This window comes from Schistocerca gregaria, chromosome 1 (genome assembly GCF_023897955.1).
Source record: "Schistocerca gregaria isolate iqSchGreg1 chromosome 1, iqSchGreg1.2, whole genome shotgun sequence".
Classification (NCBI taxonomy): Eukaryota; Metazoa; Arthropoda; class Insecta; order Orthoptera; family Acrididae; genus Schistocerca; species Schistocerca gregaria.
Window position 1 is genome coordinate 1,159,694,112 of NC_064920.1, and position 18,752 is coordinate 1,159,712,863.

At 38.2% G+C, this 18,752-nt stretch overlaps 1 protein-coding gene across 1 annotated transcript in view; it reads left to right on the forward strand.

Annotated features, from left to right (window-relative positions):
- The window catches only part of LOC126284150 (NKAP family protein CG6066-like), a 64,610-nt gene that overhangs the window by 1,434 nt on the left and 44,424 nt on the right, over positions 1–18,752 (forward strand). The window contains exon 2 of the mRNA XM_049982875.1: positions 10,391–10,502. Coding sequence (XP_049838832.1) covers positions 10,391–10,502 — 112 coding nt within the window. The remainder of the gene's footprint in view (positions 1–10,390; positions 10,503–18,752) is intronic.

An 18,752-nucleotide genomic window follows, 5' to 3' on the forward strand; every position in this document is an offset into this window, starting at 1 on the left:
GCGTTATTCTCATGTGAAATGTTCGTCATTGAATTGTTCAGTCAGCAACTAGAGCGTTTTAATAATTAACTGTGCCATCGCTGTCACCTGCTGCATCATCGTTGCAGATTGTGTTAGAATACCAGCGACATACTTGTAAGCACACAAGCATATGTAAATAAATAGCAGAGAAAATAAATTTAGTCAACCCATCATTTCAGTTAAAGATAAAGAATAATCAGAACTTATATAAACAGAGTGTATAAATCTCATTTACTGTAACATATCAAATAGTATCTGAGAAATGCAAAGTACAGAAAATTCAACAATAATATTAGAGTAATTGCATAATTATGGTTTTATCTATATAAAAAAAGCTTCCACTACTTGCAGTAATAAGTTTTGCATAGGGATGATTCCATGTCAGTTGGGCCAGAGGTCACTTTTCATTCATTTCTGAATCTAATAAATTTTTGTGGGAAGGAAGATTCTACAATGTCTTGGATTGAAATGCACAAGGTTTCACCCCAATATCTCCTTTGGTTTTATTTTTAAAGCATCTTGTAGATAGGGGTCCCAAGTTTTTAACCACCTACACACTTGCTAAAGTGCCAGCTTAGGATAAGTTTATTAAAAGTACTCTTACAAGCCCCTGTGTGTGTGTGTGTGTGTGTGTGTGTGTGTGTGTGTGTGTGTGTGTTTGGGGAGGGGGGGGATGGCATGCTTATGTGCATTCTGAGTCATTTTGAAGCCAGGTTGTTAAAAACTTCCTTTTCAGATCTTATTTGATTTCATTGAACTTTATTGTCTGACAGGTATTGCATGCATTACATCTTTATCAGATTTTCATAGTTTTCTTGTATCAGTGGCTAGCTCCCCTCAAGCAATCTGGGCTGTAGCTTATTTCCAGCTACTTGTAGTACTGTATTTGTTTGTGAGTCAGTGTTCAGGTATAGACCAGTTATATACAGGAGGAAGAGGACTAGCCCAGGTGTGGATCCTTGTCCATTTTCTGTTCATATTTGTTGATTATGAAGTGAATCATTTTACTGCTGTATCTCATGTGCCACATATTTGGAGCTTCCCCAATAGTGCTTAGTGGTCCAGAATGTTGAAGGAGTTATTCAACTCTAAGAAAATGCCAGTGCCAATTTGGTTTTTGTCCACTGTGTCTAGAGCATTTGGTAGAAAAACGTAGATGGCAGTAGTTGTCTATCTGTTTATTTTTTCTGAAGCCATGCAGAATATCGGTAATGATTTTGTTTTTTCATGCACCTGGCATACATCACTTTTTGCTAAACCATAATAATACAATGATTGGTGTATAGTTTTCAACATTTGCATTGTCTGCTTTCTTATATCAGTAGGAGCCATTTTGGCAATTTTTAGACAATCTGGAAATGTGCCTGTCAGAAAAGATGAATTGACTCTACCTGCAAGATGTACTGAACATTTCGTAGAGCATTGCTTTATTATATAATTTGAAATACCATCAGTTCTTGATGATTTTCTGGGTTAATGGAAGCATCTGATTACAGCTGTCTGCTTTGACCTGTGACATAAGCATGTTATGGTGTGTGATGTCATTACGGTGCGGAGTTTGAGTTGGTTGTGTTTTAGATGTCATCTTATGTGTTTGATGGTGCCCTCTGGTGGTGTGTATGTATGTGCTGAGTTTAATGTATTATATTGGGTTTACTTGAGCCTAGGTGTTGGACGTGCGAAGTCATTGGCAGCATTTGTAGTTCGGGGACAAAAGGTATGGAAGCTCTATCAGTGAGTTTTCAATTAATTTTTTTGTTTATGTGTTTGGCATTTTTGTTGGGTGTTATTGGTTTGCTGTCTGTGGTGCTGTAAGATGTTTAATTTGTGTGGCTGTTGTATATATAGAAATGACGATGAAATATAACAGTGCTATGTGGCAGTCGGAGAGGGAGGATGACATGTTGTCCATTATTAAATTCCTCCAGTTATGTGGACTGACTGCTGAGATTGTGAACTGTAGCAGACCAGGGACGGGTACACGAGGTGGTGCCGGTGTGTGTGTGTGTGTGGGGGGGGGGGGGGGGGGGGGGATACCCAATTGAGTTTGCAGCACCAGAATTTGTTGGTGGTAATTTTATTCTTCTTCTTTTTTTGGGGGGGGGGGGGGGGCTGTCTATTCTTCTCAAGTTGTGAGTTTTGTGTATTCATCGTGTACTGAATGTCTTTTAATTTATGTTGGGATGTTCGATTTTTAAATTTTTGAGGTGTTTTGGTTTTATTTCTCTTAGTTGTACGTTGGTTTTTTTTGGTATCAATAGTTGTCATTGCCTATATAGGTCAAGGGAAATGACCAGTCCCAATGTTCACAGTTTTAGTTGTAGGTATTGGTGTTTTGGTATCATCAACTGTGGTTGACCCATACAGGAAAAGGGATGCAGCTGTGTTTGACCTATACAGAGTGTCCCATTTTAATCTATTCTGGCCAATATCTCTGGAGTGGCAAAATTCTGCAAGAACACTCTCTAGTAAAAGTTGTAAGTTTGAAGGGAGTCATGGAATGCTTACATTGGAATGACCTTGAACCGGGCTTCAAAGTGAAACCAAGGTCAAATTCATTTTTGCAAATGGTAAACTTATTTTTTATTTCGTATTCATATTCTGCATGAATAAATACGCATTATTTGTAGAGAACAATTTTTACAAAACACCAATGGTTTGTTGCCTGCGCACACTTCATTGTAACTTTCCCAGGTTACCAGTAACTTGATAAAGAAGCAAGATTGGGAAAAATTTTTAATGAAAATCTTGCATGGTTTCTGAACTCCGTCCACTGGTGAAATTTTCGTGAACTTGAAAAGGCTTTGAAATTTTACAGTAGGGATTAAGCTGAAAGCAAATACCATCAGCATTAGCGGAACCCAGTGTGCACCATGTGGAGGTTGTCCAGCGGAAGTCACACATAGTTAGCCCAGTAAAGGGCTAAATAACATGGATCTCAATGTAAATTTATTATCTCAGATGCTCAATCAGCTGTCCATTTTGCCTAATGGACATTTGCACTGTCTGTCGGAAATGGTCTCAACGTCATTCAATGGCAGATGGGTGACTGCCTGGAAAGCCGCCACAATCCATTCTCTTATATCTTCCGGTGTCATCGGGGAAGTGGCGTACACCTTCTGCTTCACAGCTCCCCGTAAGTAGTAGTCCAATGGTGTTAAATCTGGCGATATGAATTACTGATACCAATCCATTGATTCTGGTAAGTTGCATTAAAGTACCTTATGTTGGGTAAGGCCTGATATGCAGAGGTGCCCTCATGTTGAAACCACACATGTGCTTGTATGTTTAGGGGGATATTTTCTAGTGAAGGAAGCACCAGATTCTGTAGAATATGAAGATAGCGCGAGCCGTTTCAACATTTCACCATAAAAACAGGACCTATCGCGTAATCTCCAACTATGCCTGCTCCACCCTGTAGTGTGCATTACGGAGATTGACTCCTCCCATATTGTTGAAGTTTGCCTTGTCTGTAAAGAGAGTGCGTGCGAAGAAAAAGGCATCATGGTGTATTGCATACCAGCCCGTCAACAAAATGCCAGGCACCTCTCAGGATCGCCAGGCTCAGTAGCTTGGATGATATGTAAGCAATATGGGTGGAATTTAAAGTATCTTAAAACATGAGATACCGTCGATCAAGGCACGCTAAGCATTCGCTGAATCTGACAAGCCGACAGGTGTGGATCTTCAATGGCGATAGCATCAATTCCCAGCACAATCGCATGTCCCGGGCCCATCTTTCTTGTTTGCCTTTTTAAGGGCTCTCCTTCAGCTCGTCTTACCAGAAGCCTAATTGTAACCTTTGCAGGATGATGGGCATCGGTTTACCTTTCGGCTTACAATCTTTGTGCAGCTGCATAATTATTGCAACACTTGCCAACAATTTTTATCATTCTCACTATTTATAATGGTATGGAATCAGCAATTTCGGACAGATTAGAGTCAAAAAACAAATTATGCTGATCTCTTTTACTATTATTGGTTTTTGTAGTTTTTTCCTTCAATGAAACATCTGGCAAGTGTGTTCCAGAACAACTGACTTATTACAGTGTATGTGACCCATTTCTTTACACTTGCTCGCTGTTGTTTTGCCACAGTGTGAAACCGAAACATACAGTATTCAAGTGCGCTCTTTCAGAAAATTAAAATAGAAAGAAACTTCCACGTGGGAAAAATATATTAAAAACAAAGATTCCAAGACTTACCAAGCGGGAAAGTGCCGGCAGAGAGGCACAATGAACAAAACACACAAACACACACACAGAATTACTAGCTTTCGCAACCGATGGTTGCTTCTTCAGGAAGGAGAGGGAAAGATGAAAGGATGTGGGTTTTAAGGGAGAGGGTAAGGAGTCATTCCAATCCCGGGAGCGGGAAGCAATCCCGGGAGCTTTCCGCTCCCGGGATTGGAATGACTCCTTACCCACTCCCTTAAAACCCACATCCTTTCGTCTTTCCCTCTCCTTCCTGAAGAAGCAACCATCGGTTGCGAAAGCTAGTAATCTCTGTGTGTGTTTTGTTCATTGTGCCTGTCTGCCGGCGCTTTCCCGCTTTCAGAAAATTACTTAGATGTCTAATGGATGAGTGCCTTTCAAGAGGGTGCCTTTACATATCTTGATATGGATGTACATAACAAAATACCCCATGGTAAACTGTCCTCCGCAGATATGGAGAGAAGGCAGAAATGAAAAACGGGCCTGAGAAAGTCGATTGCAAGACAAGGTGACTCAAATAAATTTTTCTCTTATGGGCTCTAGATATCTGCATTGAGAATAATTTTGCTTGTACAGATTTGGACAAATTTTACTTTGCAGGAACTCATTAGATCTCGCGAGACGAGATTGTTCTGAGTCCCACGAGGCAAAATTCATCAGAGTTTGACGAGGTGGAGTTTTACTAAATCTCTTAACACACATTTTTTTCTAAGTCCATAAGAAAAAAAAATTATGAGAGTCACACCAGTCAAGAACCATTCTAAGTGAGCACAGCCAAAGAATTTTCAGAGTCTCCAAAGGTAAAATATGTATGAATCTCCAGTCATTATTTCAAATTCCCTGACCGTGACACATATTAGTTAGCCTCACAGCTCCACCCTTCTCTTCTCTTATTGTGCTGGCACAATCACAATGCTGTCTCTGATGTGACACCCTCCTAGTGGTGCACATTGGGTTCTGCTAATGCTATTTGCTTTCAAGTTAATCCCTGCTAGAGAATTTCAAGGCCTTTTCAAGTTGAACTTGACCTTGGTTTGACCTTGAAAACAGGGTTCAAGATCATTTTGAGATAACCATTCCATGACCCCCTTCAAACATTACAACTTTTACTAGAGACTGTTTTTGCAGAATTGTGCCTCTCCAAAGATATTGGCTGGTATAAATTAAAATGGGACACCCTCTATAGGTAAAGGGAAATGTCAGATTCCAATTTCCGTTGTTTTAGCTGTTGGTGTTGGTGTTTTGGTGTTGACAGCTGTGGGTGACCTATGTAGGTCAAGGGAAGTGTCCAATTCCTTAAGATTTTGTTGGTGTAGCAGAATGTTGTAATTTTTTTTTCATATTTTTGTATATTTTGGGATAGTGGCGTGTTTCTGTTTTTACTGCTTGTCCCCGCCCTAAAACCTCCAATTTCCTGCAGTTGTCTCGTTAGTTTGATTGTATTTTTGGAGGGAAATGTTATCTTATTTATATGTATTTTTGTGTTTGTCGCCGTGTGTATGTAGTGTAGGCGCTATATTGGAGATGCTTAGAAGAGCCATTTCAACCATGTTGATGAAATCATGGGTCAAAGCAGATGAGTGGCATCAGACACTTCTGTAATGAACATGAATAATTTAATCTGTATTTGTTTTACAGAAGTAGATTGAAGAAGGATGAAGATGTCTTGTACGTTACATGTGATTTTACCTGCTAAGTTCATTTTCCATTTGGTCTGAAGGTGACATGCAGACTCAGTGCATAGGTGAAAATTCTGCGTCATCACCTTTATTGTCTATACAATCATGTAGAGTTCTGTGTCAAAATCTAAAAATTCATATGGAATCAAAATTCCAAAGGTATAGTTTTTTTCCTTAATTTTCTTTTTTTGGGAAAGGGGGGGGGGGGGGGGGACACTAAGCAGCTGACAGTTTCTCCTTGCTGAGGACCTGTACCAGTCTGTGTAAATAACGGAGCTCTTTCAATGTTCATCTGCAATTGCAAAAGCGAAGTCAAATGATCATTTGGTTTTTCTGTTTGAGCCACTTACGTGATTTGCACATCAGTGATGAGGGCAACACAAAACACACAGATTCCGAACGGAGAAAAGCAACAACACAGCTGGGAATCGAACCCAGGACCCTAGTGTCTTGACAGCAACACTAATCATGAGTTGCAGATTAAGAATGCAGGAAAAGCTCATTTTGTAATGAAATGTTAGATACAAGATTTATTGTATGTTGCTAAAGCTAAAAACAGTCCGGGTTTGATTAGCAACTACAGAAGATATTTGCAACATTTTATGAAAACATTCAGACCTGTGAACTTTGTTCAGGTTCAAAATAATCTTTTTGTGTCACAGAAAGATATTATACTGATGTTTGAAAGAGGAGATTAGAGGATTGGTTGAACCCCTGAAGAATATATATCAGATTTGACCATGACTTAATGACTTCTGGCATGTGGTGTCATTCTTGCAACGTAGAATACTGCCAATATTTTTGGCATGTAAGCTGGACATTGCGGGCTGATTATACGCAGTCATGACAGAATCTTCTGTTACTCAACTTCATCATAATGGCTGGGTAAGGGATGTGCTCTGAAGGCTCCTGCCATCTGTGTAATGCCCCCTTACCCAGACAAAATCAAAGCTCTGCAAAATAACACAAGGGAATGCCTGTGTTTAGAGCACTCACTGTAAGATCTTCTAGGTGTGAGAATCAAGTGAATTTGGAAGATGAGGCCTATGAACTTAATTGATTCCTAAAAATGAAAAAGAGATTCCCTATTTGAAATTCACCTATCAGATTGAAAAGTTATGCACGAGCATTTCTCTGGTCAAGATTTAAAGTCTTTGTTTTACACTTTTATTTCCTGCACAAGACCATAAAATGAGTAGAATGTTGAGAAATTATCTACAAACAGTCCAAGCATTGGATAAACTCATGGCTCTGAACACTATACTGTTGATGGTTACTGTAAAATGGGTTAAACAGTCCCGGAGGGACATTAATTTCCTACATATTGCACCAAAAGAGCACCACCTTGGAGGGAAGGATTCCTCAGGGATGGAAACATTTTTTCAGTCTTGATGTGCTTCAGAAGTATTGCCAAACTGAACATTAAAATGAAGCCATCATTTTTTTAACCTTATATTGATTCTTGTTGTCACACTGCTAATGACCACTAATCTTTCCATCTCCTATTGTTTTAGCAGTTCAACTGTTTTTATACTCATAATGTGTCCATCTTATGAGGCACTTGCAGAAGTGTTTAATGCTCTTCTATTGCTATAGGATTGTGAGCACATTCTTTTTGTGTATAAGCCAAGTATCAAGTTTTATCAGAAATGTCCCACTACAAAGTTGGGATCAACCAAAAGTTGTGATTCCACCAATGTGCTGTGACCTGTGATGTAACTGTGAACGTGTTGTATAACTTCATGGTACTGTGGTGTTTTTCAGTCGAGCCGCATTGTACGTGGCATTTTGCTGTATTTGGTGATGCTCTCTTGTGTTGATTGTTTATCTTTCAGAGGTGTTTGTTAGGTATGTTAGTGAGTCATTTGACATTATGAGTTGAGCATATTAGGTAACTGTTGCAAGAGTTTGTCCCGGATTACTAGTGAGTGATTTTGCTTATTGTGACTGATGGATTTATTTTTTTGTGTGGAATTATTGAAATTGTTGATGATGCAAGTTTTTATGAATTAGGAGGTTTTTCTTGTTGGTGTGGGGTAATTATTGTATTGGATTGTGGTTGATAGATATTTTGAGTATTGGTTTTCTATCATTAGTTAGGTTACATTTTTTATATTAATTATGTGAGTGGATTTCAGTTTGTTGTAATGTGGTCTTAGATAGCTTTAAGTCAAGGTCTGGATGATGGATTGGACAATTTCCATGCTTTGGTTTTTGATACCGCGGGCTTTGTTGGAACTGCTAGACAGGTCAAGTGAAATTTGCGGTGTCGGGTTTTGAATTTACGTTTGAGTTCTTATTATTGAGGGGTTCATATGACCTATTCAGTCAAAAAAAGTTTGCAATAGCAGGATTTATGTTGGTTACTGGTATCATAGTCGTTGTCTGAGTTATATAAGACAAGTAAAATTTATGGTACCACTAGTTTTCGTTTTTTGGTTGTGTTGGATGTTAAGAATTTCATGTGCTTGATTTTTTGATTAATATTTGTTTCAAAATGAAGTCACTATTCTTATTATTGTATATTTAGATGTCCTGTCCCAAAACTCCCTACTTTCGTTGGTTGTCCTATTAGTTCCATTCTACTGAGATAAATACAGGGTGATTCAAAAAGAATACCACAACTTTAGGAATTTAAAACTCTGCAACGACAAAAGGCAGAGCTAAGCACTATCTGTCGGCGAATTAAGGGAACTATAAAATTTGATTTAGTTGTACATTTGTTCGCTTGAGGCGCTGTTTACTAGACGTCAGCGTCAGTTGATGCTAAGATGGCGACTGCTCAACAGAAAGCTTTTTGTGTTATTGAGTACGGCAGAAGTGAATCGACGACAGTTGTTCAGCGTGCATTTCGAGCATGGGGCACTGAGAATCTGCGGGAAATAACTCTGTGTGAACATGACTCGCCTAAGGTGAACGTTTTCTGTGCCATTTCAGCCAATAAAGTTTTTGGTCCCTTTTTCTTCGAAGGTGCTACTGTAACTGGACTACAGTATCTGGAGATGTTAGAGAATTGGCTGTTCCCTCAGCTTGAACAAGAAGCACAACAATTCATATTTCAGCAGGATGGAGCGCCACCACATTGGCACTTATCTGTCCGTAACTACCTGAACGTCAACTACCCGAGGCGATGGATCGGCCGCCAGGCAGCCCATGACAGAGCACTTCATCACTGGCCTCCAAGAAGCCCTGATCTTACCCCCTGCGATTTTTCTTATGGGGGTATGTTAAGGATATGGTGTTTCGGCCACCTCTCCCAGCCACCATTGATGATTTGAAACAAGAAATAACAGCAGCTACCCAAACTGTTACGCCTGATATGCTACAGAGAGTGTGGAACGAGTTGGAGTATCTGGTTGATATTGCTCGAGTGTCTGTAGGGGGCCATATCGAACGTCTCTGAACTTGTTTTTGAGTGAAAAAAAAACTTTTTAAATACTCTTTGTAATGATGTGTAACAGAAGGTTATATTATGTTTCTTTCATTAAATACACATTTTTAAAGTTGTGGTATTCTTTTTGAATCACCCTGTATTTTGTGTGTTGGTTATGTTTGTTTGAGGGTGCAATGAGTGACGTCACATTCATCACATTGCATTTGCTTTCAATAGGGTGTCTTCCATCTTGATGACATCACAGGGCAAAACAGATCTAAGTGCAATTGCAACTTCTTGTTTTGCCCAAAGTTGTACATAGATTTTCACTTTCCAAGGATTTGTAGTTATAGAAGGGGACTGCATTCCCAAACAGTATTGTAAATTAATATATCGTGCTAATTCTGTAGCCTTTATGAGAGTCAATAACTTTTCCCTTGATATGTGACCATGTTGTCAAAAGTGCACAGTACTAACACACTCACACACCTAAAGACTTTTCTATTGAAGCTTAATATATTACTTCAAGTGTACATAATGCATTGTCCAAGAATCATACAGTTAACTTTAAAGAGATAGGGCACTTGAGGAAGTGTACTGTTAAAGCCCAAGTCCCTTCTCTACATAACGCTATGAAATGAAGTAAGAAAGGAGGTTAATATAATGGTAAATGCGGAATACTCGCAGATAATAAGTGTTTGACCAATTAATGTTTCATTGAACTTTGTAATGTATGTGATAATGAACATTCCTAGCTAGTTAATATTATATGCTGGGCTGGCACTCAGGCATGCAACATCCTGTGTTGTCTGACTCAAATACTCAGCCTGCAAATGCTTCTCTTTGTTTTGCTAGACACTACAAAGCTCTCTTGCTAATGCTTCTCTCTAATTTACTTAAAGCTACAAAGCTCTCTTTCAGAAAGTATTATCAAAGCTAACCAATTAAAAGGTTAAAATAGACATTTAGAAACAGGCTGTCGTAAGCCCGTACAGTTCTGGCTGTAGCAGAATGCTCTTAATTATTTTATTAACGAATGTATATAGTTTACCACATATCAAATTCAGGATGAAATATTATTTACCAACTTTTTTGTGTTGCAGCTCTGATGAAGAAGAGGCAATCTCTGGAGACGCAAAAAAGAAAGATTCTGTTGCCATTTCTTCTCCAAAGAAAAAGAAGAAACATAAAATGAAAGCCAATAAGAAAAAGAAGGTATGTAGGCGCTACTGAGAAAAAACTGAGTACATTTATGGAATTTTGAGCTTTATATTTTTCTCCTAGGCTGAGGGCAGAAGGTAATACAAAGGTTTGTTGATTTTTTTTTTTTTTACCATATTTAATTAATTCTCCTGTTTATTTCAGTAAAAGTGCATAGGTTCAGTTTATATTACTCACCAATTTAGAAGTCATTTGCACTTGTATCTCTCTTTACTTCTGTGTCTAATATTTAAAAAATTCAGCACTTTAGGTTTGCAGTGTCACTTAACGTTGACAGTGTAATTTACATTTGGAAGTCTACATCTGAAAAGTAAAACAGAACACCTCTTTAGGTTTGAGTCCATTGGGAACCATTTGGTCAGTGACTGCAATATTATATTAAAATTTGCAGGTTTGAAATAATTTATTACAGCAAATCAATTTCAGTCACTGTATGACCATTGTCAGTGATAAAGAAGTACAAGACACAAAATCAGACCTGAACACCATATTATGTAACATAGTCATAAGTCACATGAGTACATTATTACATTTATGACATGCAGTACATACCCGATATTAAAGTCTTGAAGACTCATGTAATAAAAGCACATATTACAACTCCAGCATGATGTCAATACAGAAGAACATAGCAAGTAACAAACAAATTTTGAACTGAGCTTTTAGTCTACAATTACATGGAGCAAAGCTCAATTCATTATGTAGCCATCACAGTGCCCTCTTATTCTAATAATCGTTTACACAGGATTTATTTTATTTAAAAAGTGGAGGCCAAGAGTTTATACAAAAGAATAGTAAAAATGAATTAAAAACACAATCTTTGTAACCCAAGAAAACAGGAGAATGGTTGGATTGCAATGCTGTGACACAGACAGGGAGAAGACTGGAGGTGAGATACCATGAGTATATGGTATTGGATAGAAGAGATATAGTTGACAAGTCCAATTTTGCAGCACACTTGGGTAACACCAGTCATACTCCTCCAATATCTTACCTCACAGCTTAAATTGCTGCGCCAGAGGAGAAAAGGACAGATATCTTGATCTCCTGGAGGATATTTTGTAATCAAAAACCTCCCAGTTACACCTTGCTTACTGAGCAGATAGCAGTGAGGAGCGACCATTTTTGGTAATACTTCAAACACTATCTAACTCCTTTGAAAAAATTAGAAGTCCACCAGTTCAGTAATAGGACAATAAACACCTTAAAGTGAGCTCATATATAGTGCCACTCAATTATTCGTGATACAAGTACATACCGGGTGGTCAAAAAGTCAGTATAAATTTGAAATCTTAATAAACCATGGAATAATGTAGGTAGAGAGGTAAAAATTGACACACATGCTTGGAGTGACATGGGGTTGTATTAGAACAAAAAAAAAAAAAAAAAAAAAAAAAAAAAAAAAAAAAAAAAAAAAAAAAAAAAAAAAAAAAAAGTTCACAAAATGTGAGAGGTACGCCAATATATTACAGAATCGCATCATCCCCAGCCTGGCTGATAAACACCTGGTGGAACATACGATGTTTATGCAGGATGGCGCTCCACCCCATATTGCTAGACACGTGAAAGATCTCTTGCATGCATTGTTTTGGTGATGATCGTGTGCTCAGCCTCCACTTCCATCATGCTTGGCCTCCCATGTCCCTAGACCTCAGTCCGTGCGATTATTGGCTTTGGGGTTACCTGAAGTCGCAAGTGTATTGTGATCAACCGACATCTCTTGGGATGCTGAAAGACAACATCCGACGCCAATGCCTCACCATAACTCCGGACATGCTTTACAGTGCTGTTCACAACATTATTCTTCGACTACAGCTATTGTTGAGGAATGATAGTGGACACATTGAGCATTTCCTGTAAAGAACATCATCTTTGCTTTGTCTTATTTTGTTATGCTAATTACTACTATTCCGATCAGATGAAGCGCCATCTGTTGGACATTTTATGAACTTTTGTATTTTTTTGATTCTAATAAAACCCCCTGCCACCTTCAGACGGTGGCAGGGGTAAAATATAGGGTGTGAATAGCTATTTACAGCTTGTATAGAAACCAAATGGCATGAAAGGGAAGCAGTGGTTGGGAAGGGAGTGAGACAGGGTTGTAGCCTCTCCCCGATGTTATTCAATCTGTATATTGAGCAAGCAGTGAAGGAAACAAAAGAAAAATTCGGAGTAGGTATTAAACTTCATGGAGAAGAAATAAAAACTTTAAGGGTCGCTGATGAAATTGTAATTCTGTCAGAGACAGCAAAGGACGTGGAAGAGCAGTTGAACAGAATGGATAGTGTCTTGAAAGGAGGATACAAGATGAACATCAGCAAAAGCAAAACAAGGATAATGGAATGTAGTCGAATTAAGTCAGGTGATGCTGAGGTAATTATGTTAGGAAATGATACACTTAAAGTAGTAAAGGAGTTTTGCTACTTAGGGAGCAAAATAACTGATGATGGGCGAAGTAGAGAGGATATAAAATGTAGACTGGCAATGGGAAGGAAAGTGTTTCTGAAGAAGAGAAATTTGTTAACATCGAGTATAGATTTAAGTGTCAGGAAATCGTTTCTGAAAGTATTTGTATGGACTGTAGCCATGTATGGAAGTGAAACATGGACGATAAATAGTTTGCACAAGAAGAGAATAGAAGCTTTCGAATTGTGGTGCTACAGAAGAATGCTGAAGATTAGATGGGTAGATCACATAACTAATGAGGAGGTATTGAATAGAATTGGGGAGAAGAGGAGCTTGTGGCACTACTTAACTAGAAGAAGGGATCAGTTGGTAGGACATGTTTTGAGGCATCAAGGGATCACCAATTTAGTATTGGAGGGCAGCGTGGAGGGGAAAAATCGTAGAGGGAGACCAAGAGATGAATACACCAAGCAGATTCAGAAGGATGTAGGTTGCAGTAGGTACTGGGAGATGAAGAAGCTTGCACAGGATAGAGTAGCATGGAGAGCTGCATCAAACCAGTCTCAGGACTGAAGACCACAACAACAACAACAACAACAACAATAAAACCCCATGTCACTCGAAGCATGTGTGTCAGTTTGTATCTCTCTATCTACATTATTCCGTGATTTATTCAGTTTTCAAATTTATACTGACTTTTTGATCACCCAGTATGTTATGATCAGTGCCATAAGCTTCACCCCTAATAATTTTCATTTACATCTTGTTTGATTTTTTCATAATATCAAACTATGATTATGCATCCCTCTAATGTTTTTTTTGTATATAATTATGAACATTTATGGTATTTTTCTGTGAAGTGTACCGGAGTCGCTCACTACCCCTGTTTGGATTTAGAAGCCATCATTTACAGGTGAATCAAAAATAGGAGGGTCATTTCAAAAGTAATGCCTACTATTTTTATTCATTGAAAATACAGGAGATACATAAATCACAACAGCACTACGAAATAGAGCAATATTTCAGCTACAGACTGCAATTTTTGCACATAGTCACCACCATTCATTATGCACTTTTGCTAACGATGAACCAGAGCCTGCATGCCGCGCTTGAAAAAATCGTAACCACCTGAGACTAAACACTTCCTTACATCATTGACAATAGCATCAGAATTTTGAAAATGTACCCCATGTAGTCCATCTTTCAGAGACACAAACAGATGGAAGTCTGAAGGCATAAAAATGGGGACTGAATGGTGGACATGGTAAGACAATCCAGCTGAATTTTGCAGTGAGTTACATGGTTGAAAAATTAGTGTGGGGCCTGGCGTTATCATGTCACAGGTGAAAGTTTGTCATCTTCTCTGGCCTTACCCTGGAAGTTTGTGCTTCAACTCAGTCAGTATCGTCTCGTAGTGTGCTGAATTGACAGTTTCCCCAGGCTCCAGGATATCCAGAGGAACCACACCCTGGCTATCCCAGAAAACAGTGCATGTCATTGTGCCTGCAGATGACTGTCTCTTGAATTTCTTCTTCGATGGAGAATTCGCATGTCGCCATTCCATGGACTGTCTTTTGGATTCCGGCACATAGTGGTGACACCATGTCTTATCTCTGGTGACTATACTGTTCAGAAAATTATCGCTTTCAGTTTCATATTGGTGCAGAAGATCCCGAAAAATTTCCATTTGATGACCTTTTTGTTCTTCTGTAAGCATTCACGGGACAGATCTCACACAGGCTTCGCCATAACCAAGACGTTCCAACATTGTTTCCAAGGTGTTACAGCCAACTTTCAGCTTTTCACACAGTTCTTGTTTATTATCCACCGATCAACACGGATGAGTTGATCAAGACACTTTTTATTGTGAGGGATGACAGCTGTGCAGGTCGACCGGCCGTGGCTAGTCGTGCACACCCTTTTCACCACCTAGAAAATAGTGTACCTGTCACCTCACATTGTTCACATCTATTGTATCATTTCCACACACCTTTAGCATGCATCGTTGGAATTCAATCAGAGCAATTTCTTCAGCAGTGGGGTATTCAATCACACATTGCTGTTTTATATGTGCGTCCATGTCGGACTCCAGCAGTTTGGAACACTCTTCTGCTGGTGCCAAGTATTGCAGATTGGAAGAGGAAGGTTCAAGGATTAGTGCTACACCAATGACATCTGTTGCAAACATCCAAAGTCACCACAAAAAATAGGAGGCATTACTTTTGGAACAACCCTCATGTTTATTAATGTAAAATGATGGAGTCCAGATTGTTACTACTTGCTGAATTTGTTAAATTATTAATTGAATTACAGTCATGTAAACTTTGTTAATGCCCATTGACGGCTGTGTGAATGGATCTTCACAGGGTGTAATTTTTCTTATCATTGTGTTTTTATATCATTTATATTCCTGATTTCTCACGCTATAAAGATTGTGTTTTTAATTGTTAATTTGTTTTTACTGTTCTTTTGTATAGAATCTTGGTCATCCTTTTTAATAAAATATCTCCTGTATAATAGTTTATTTGAATAAATGGGAAACTGTAATGCCTACATCATGTACCGAGCTTTGCTTCATGTGATTGTAGCTGCAAGCTCAGATCAAAATTTGTTTGTCAGGTGCTACATTCATCTGTATTGATGCCATGTTGAAGCTGTGATATGTGCTTTTATTACATGAGTCTTAAAGACTTTAATATTTGGTATGTACTATATGTCACACATGTAATGTACTCTATGTGACTTAAGCCATTGTCTGATTTTATGTCATAAACTTTTAGTGGTGAATATGGTCGCACAGTGATTGAAACTGATTTCCTGTGATAAACAATTTCAAACCTCTAATGACTGATGCTGTGATTTTTGTTTACAATAAAACCTGTTTGTTGTTGTTAATTATAATGCAAGACACATGCCATTTTGGGAAGAGCAGAAGTTGTTTTTGTGTTTTTAATAAGAAATTTAATAGTATTATGGGTCAAAGTGCACTTAATGATGTCAGCGGCTGTTCTGCTATGTGCTGCTGTTGGCAATTCATTTACATTGGATGTGTCATAGCCAATCAGTTGAGAGTATATGATAGCCAAAGAGAATTGCTGAATCTAATGACTTGTTTCAGTGGAATATACGATTTGATTCTTTTGTTTTCAATGTGGATAGTACAAGAGTAACAATTATTGATCTGGCTATTGTGGCCTTAAGGTTAGTTACTGATATTCATATTTATTTCTTGTATTATAGATTTCTTGTGTTATCATTTTGTTGTACTGCAGTCATGTGAGCTTGCAGAGCCAATGATGTGACTGCAGGGAAACTTGATGCGTTGATGGAGCGATGTATGATGTTGCCTGAGGATTACTTCAGAAATTTTGTGGTGTATTTTCAGAACATCCCAATTATATGACAGAATCCTCTATAGTACATTCCATTATGCTGCCACATAATTTTATATACTTCACATCATGGCGACCTTTATAGCATGCTACTTTCTTACTGATTTCGCCATCTTGTGTAATCTCCTGACTCGTGATTCATCATGTTCACTTCTCATCATTTACCGTGTGAATAGTTATCAACTGCAGTACACAGCGGAAAAGCTGCCAACACCGTAAGTGCACTTTTACTGCACCATTCAAGTTCTGTTGGGAATCATGATTGGAGATAGAAACGGGGCAAAAGACAGTGGTGACGCAATCTCTTAAAATAAAACTTTTTGCTGGGCCAGGAATTGAACCTAGTACCTATTCCATTTGCAAAATGTCCTCTATCAACTGAGCTATCCAAGCACAACTCACAACTCGCCCTTATAGCTTTAACTACACTAGTGCCTCATTTCCTACCTTCCATACACTTTTACTCTACCAAAAAGTTTCAAATCAGTGCACACTATGCTGAAGAGTGAAAATTCATTCTGGCTCTTAAACAAATATCATAGTGGTCACTTCCTCAGAGGTAAACTGTTTCCCCATTTGGATCTCTGAATGAGAGCTGCTCAGAAATTGTTTATTTGAAAGAGAAAGTCTTCATAATAGCGAGGTTGAAACAAGGAATGGGGAACTATGTGGAACAAATTGGTGACATTGTAATCAACAGTAGTTTAATCCTTTTATATGGAACAAAGATGTAGGTCTACAACAGCGTCATTTGGCCAGTTCATTTGCCCAGTTGTACTTCACAACTTTGATAATAGTGGGAAGTTAAATGGAAAGAAACTTGATATCTTCAAAAGAAGGAAGAAAGGTAGTGCCTTGGATCTGTCAGAGGTGGGAAAGAGTCAAGAACAGAGAAGTATTATAATATGACCAGTGGACATTGGATTACAGACAATTTGAGGGATTCATTGGATTGCTCATATGGAAACTCTGTGTGAAACGCAATGACCAGAATTTTTATGGAGGAAAAACCGCAGCTATTGAGTCCTCTCAGCAGACTAGGTCTGATGACATGATGAGCTGGAAAATGATCCACACCTGTTAGACATTTCAGGAGACTGGAATAAGGGAGCACAAGGCTGACAGAGGTGGAGTTAACTAGTGAAGGCAGTATTTGGTTCCCAGGGCCTTTGCTGAATTATGATGATGATGATGAATCATACATAGCTTGAGATGCTATTGGATGCTCAAATCTGAAAACAAGTACAAAGTTTGATTACAGTTAACTGACATTTGGAAATGGTGAGGATCAGATGCCCATCCAGCCATTCAGTTTTAGCTTTTTCATGGTATCTGTAAATTGATTAAGGCAACTGCTAGTGTGGTGATTGATTTGTATTTCTAGCGACAAGTACCATCAAAAACATAAAATGCTCCAGAACTGAACATAAGAAATCTATGACATTTTCAAATAACTTTTATCTTATTTAGGCAGTATTCTTACGGTAATGATCTCAAATGCTGCATACTTTGTTTAGTAGTGTTGCCCAAGAAAGTAATTGTGTAAGACAATAGTGAGTGTTTCATGGAAACTACTTTTAAGTGCAAAACATAACAGATTAGGGTTTCTTGATTTGGTTGTCTGCTTGTTGACTCTATTTTGGTTTGTTATAGAACTGGACTGTAGGAACTTGACTCATAGGTAGTGTGATGAATAATGTCTTGATAAGAGCAGGGTTTTACTTGTGTGAAATTTTGTAATGCTTCCTTCTGGGATTGAAGTTTTAACTGCTTCCAATGAAGTAGTTGTAGTCAGCTATGATTTGGGTCATATATGGTGTGGTTGAGTTGGAGGTGTTGATTAGCAAACAACAAAAAAAGAACACAGGTGACAATAATTTACTGATAGCAGAATTTTACTCATTCTTAGATATGAAATATTGGTATAGAATTGAAGATGATGATTTTGGAATTGTACATGGAACCAAATGCTGGCGAGAATAGTGTGGGAAAAGAGTTTTTGGGAAATACTTATGAGAAGTTTTAGATCAGCGGGATGTGTGGAAAAACACCCAGAAACAGTTAGCACAGAATTAGTCAAGAATGTAGAGGGAAAAGTTTTAAGTTCTAAGTATGTAAAACAGATAAATACAAGTTTAGGACATCGAAGGTATGTAGAAAAAAAAAAGAAACATAAAAAGGAAATATCAACACCAGATAGGAAGAGATTAAGGACAACATGATACTAGCTGAAAAGCAGAAGACAACACTTATATGATAACAGCAGAAACACACTGGAATTTAAGATAATAAATAACATAAGCTTTTGTTGGAATTGGAGGTTCCATCCAGGGATTAAGTAGAAATGCCACCAAAGACGCTGTCGGGGGAAGTGCAACTGGACAGGATGCAGTGTCATTAATATCTGAAGAAGTGGCAATATGGAAACGGTTAATTAATATTTGTG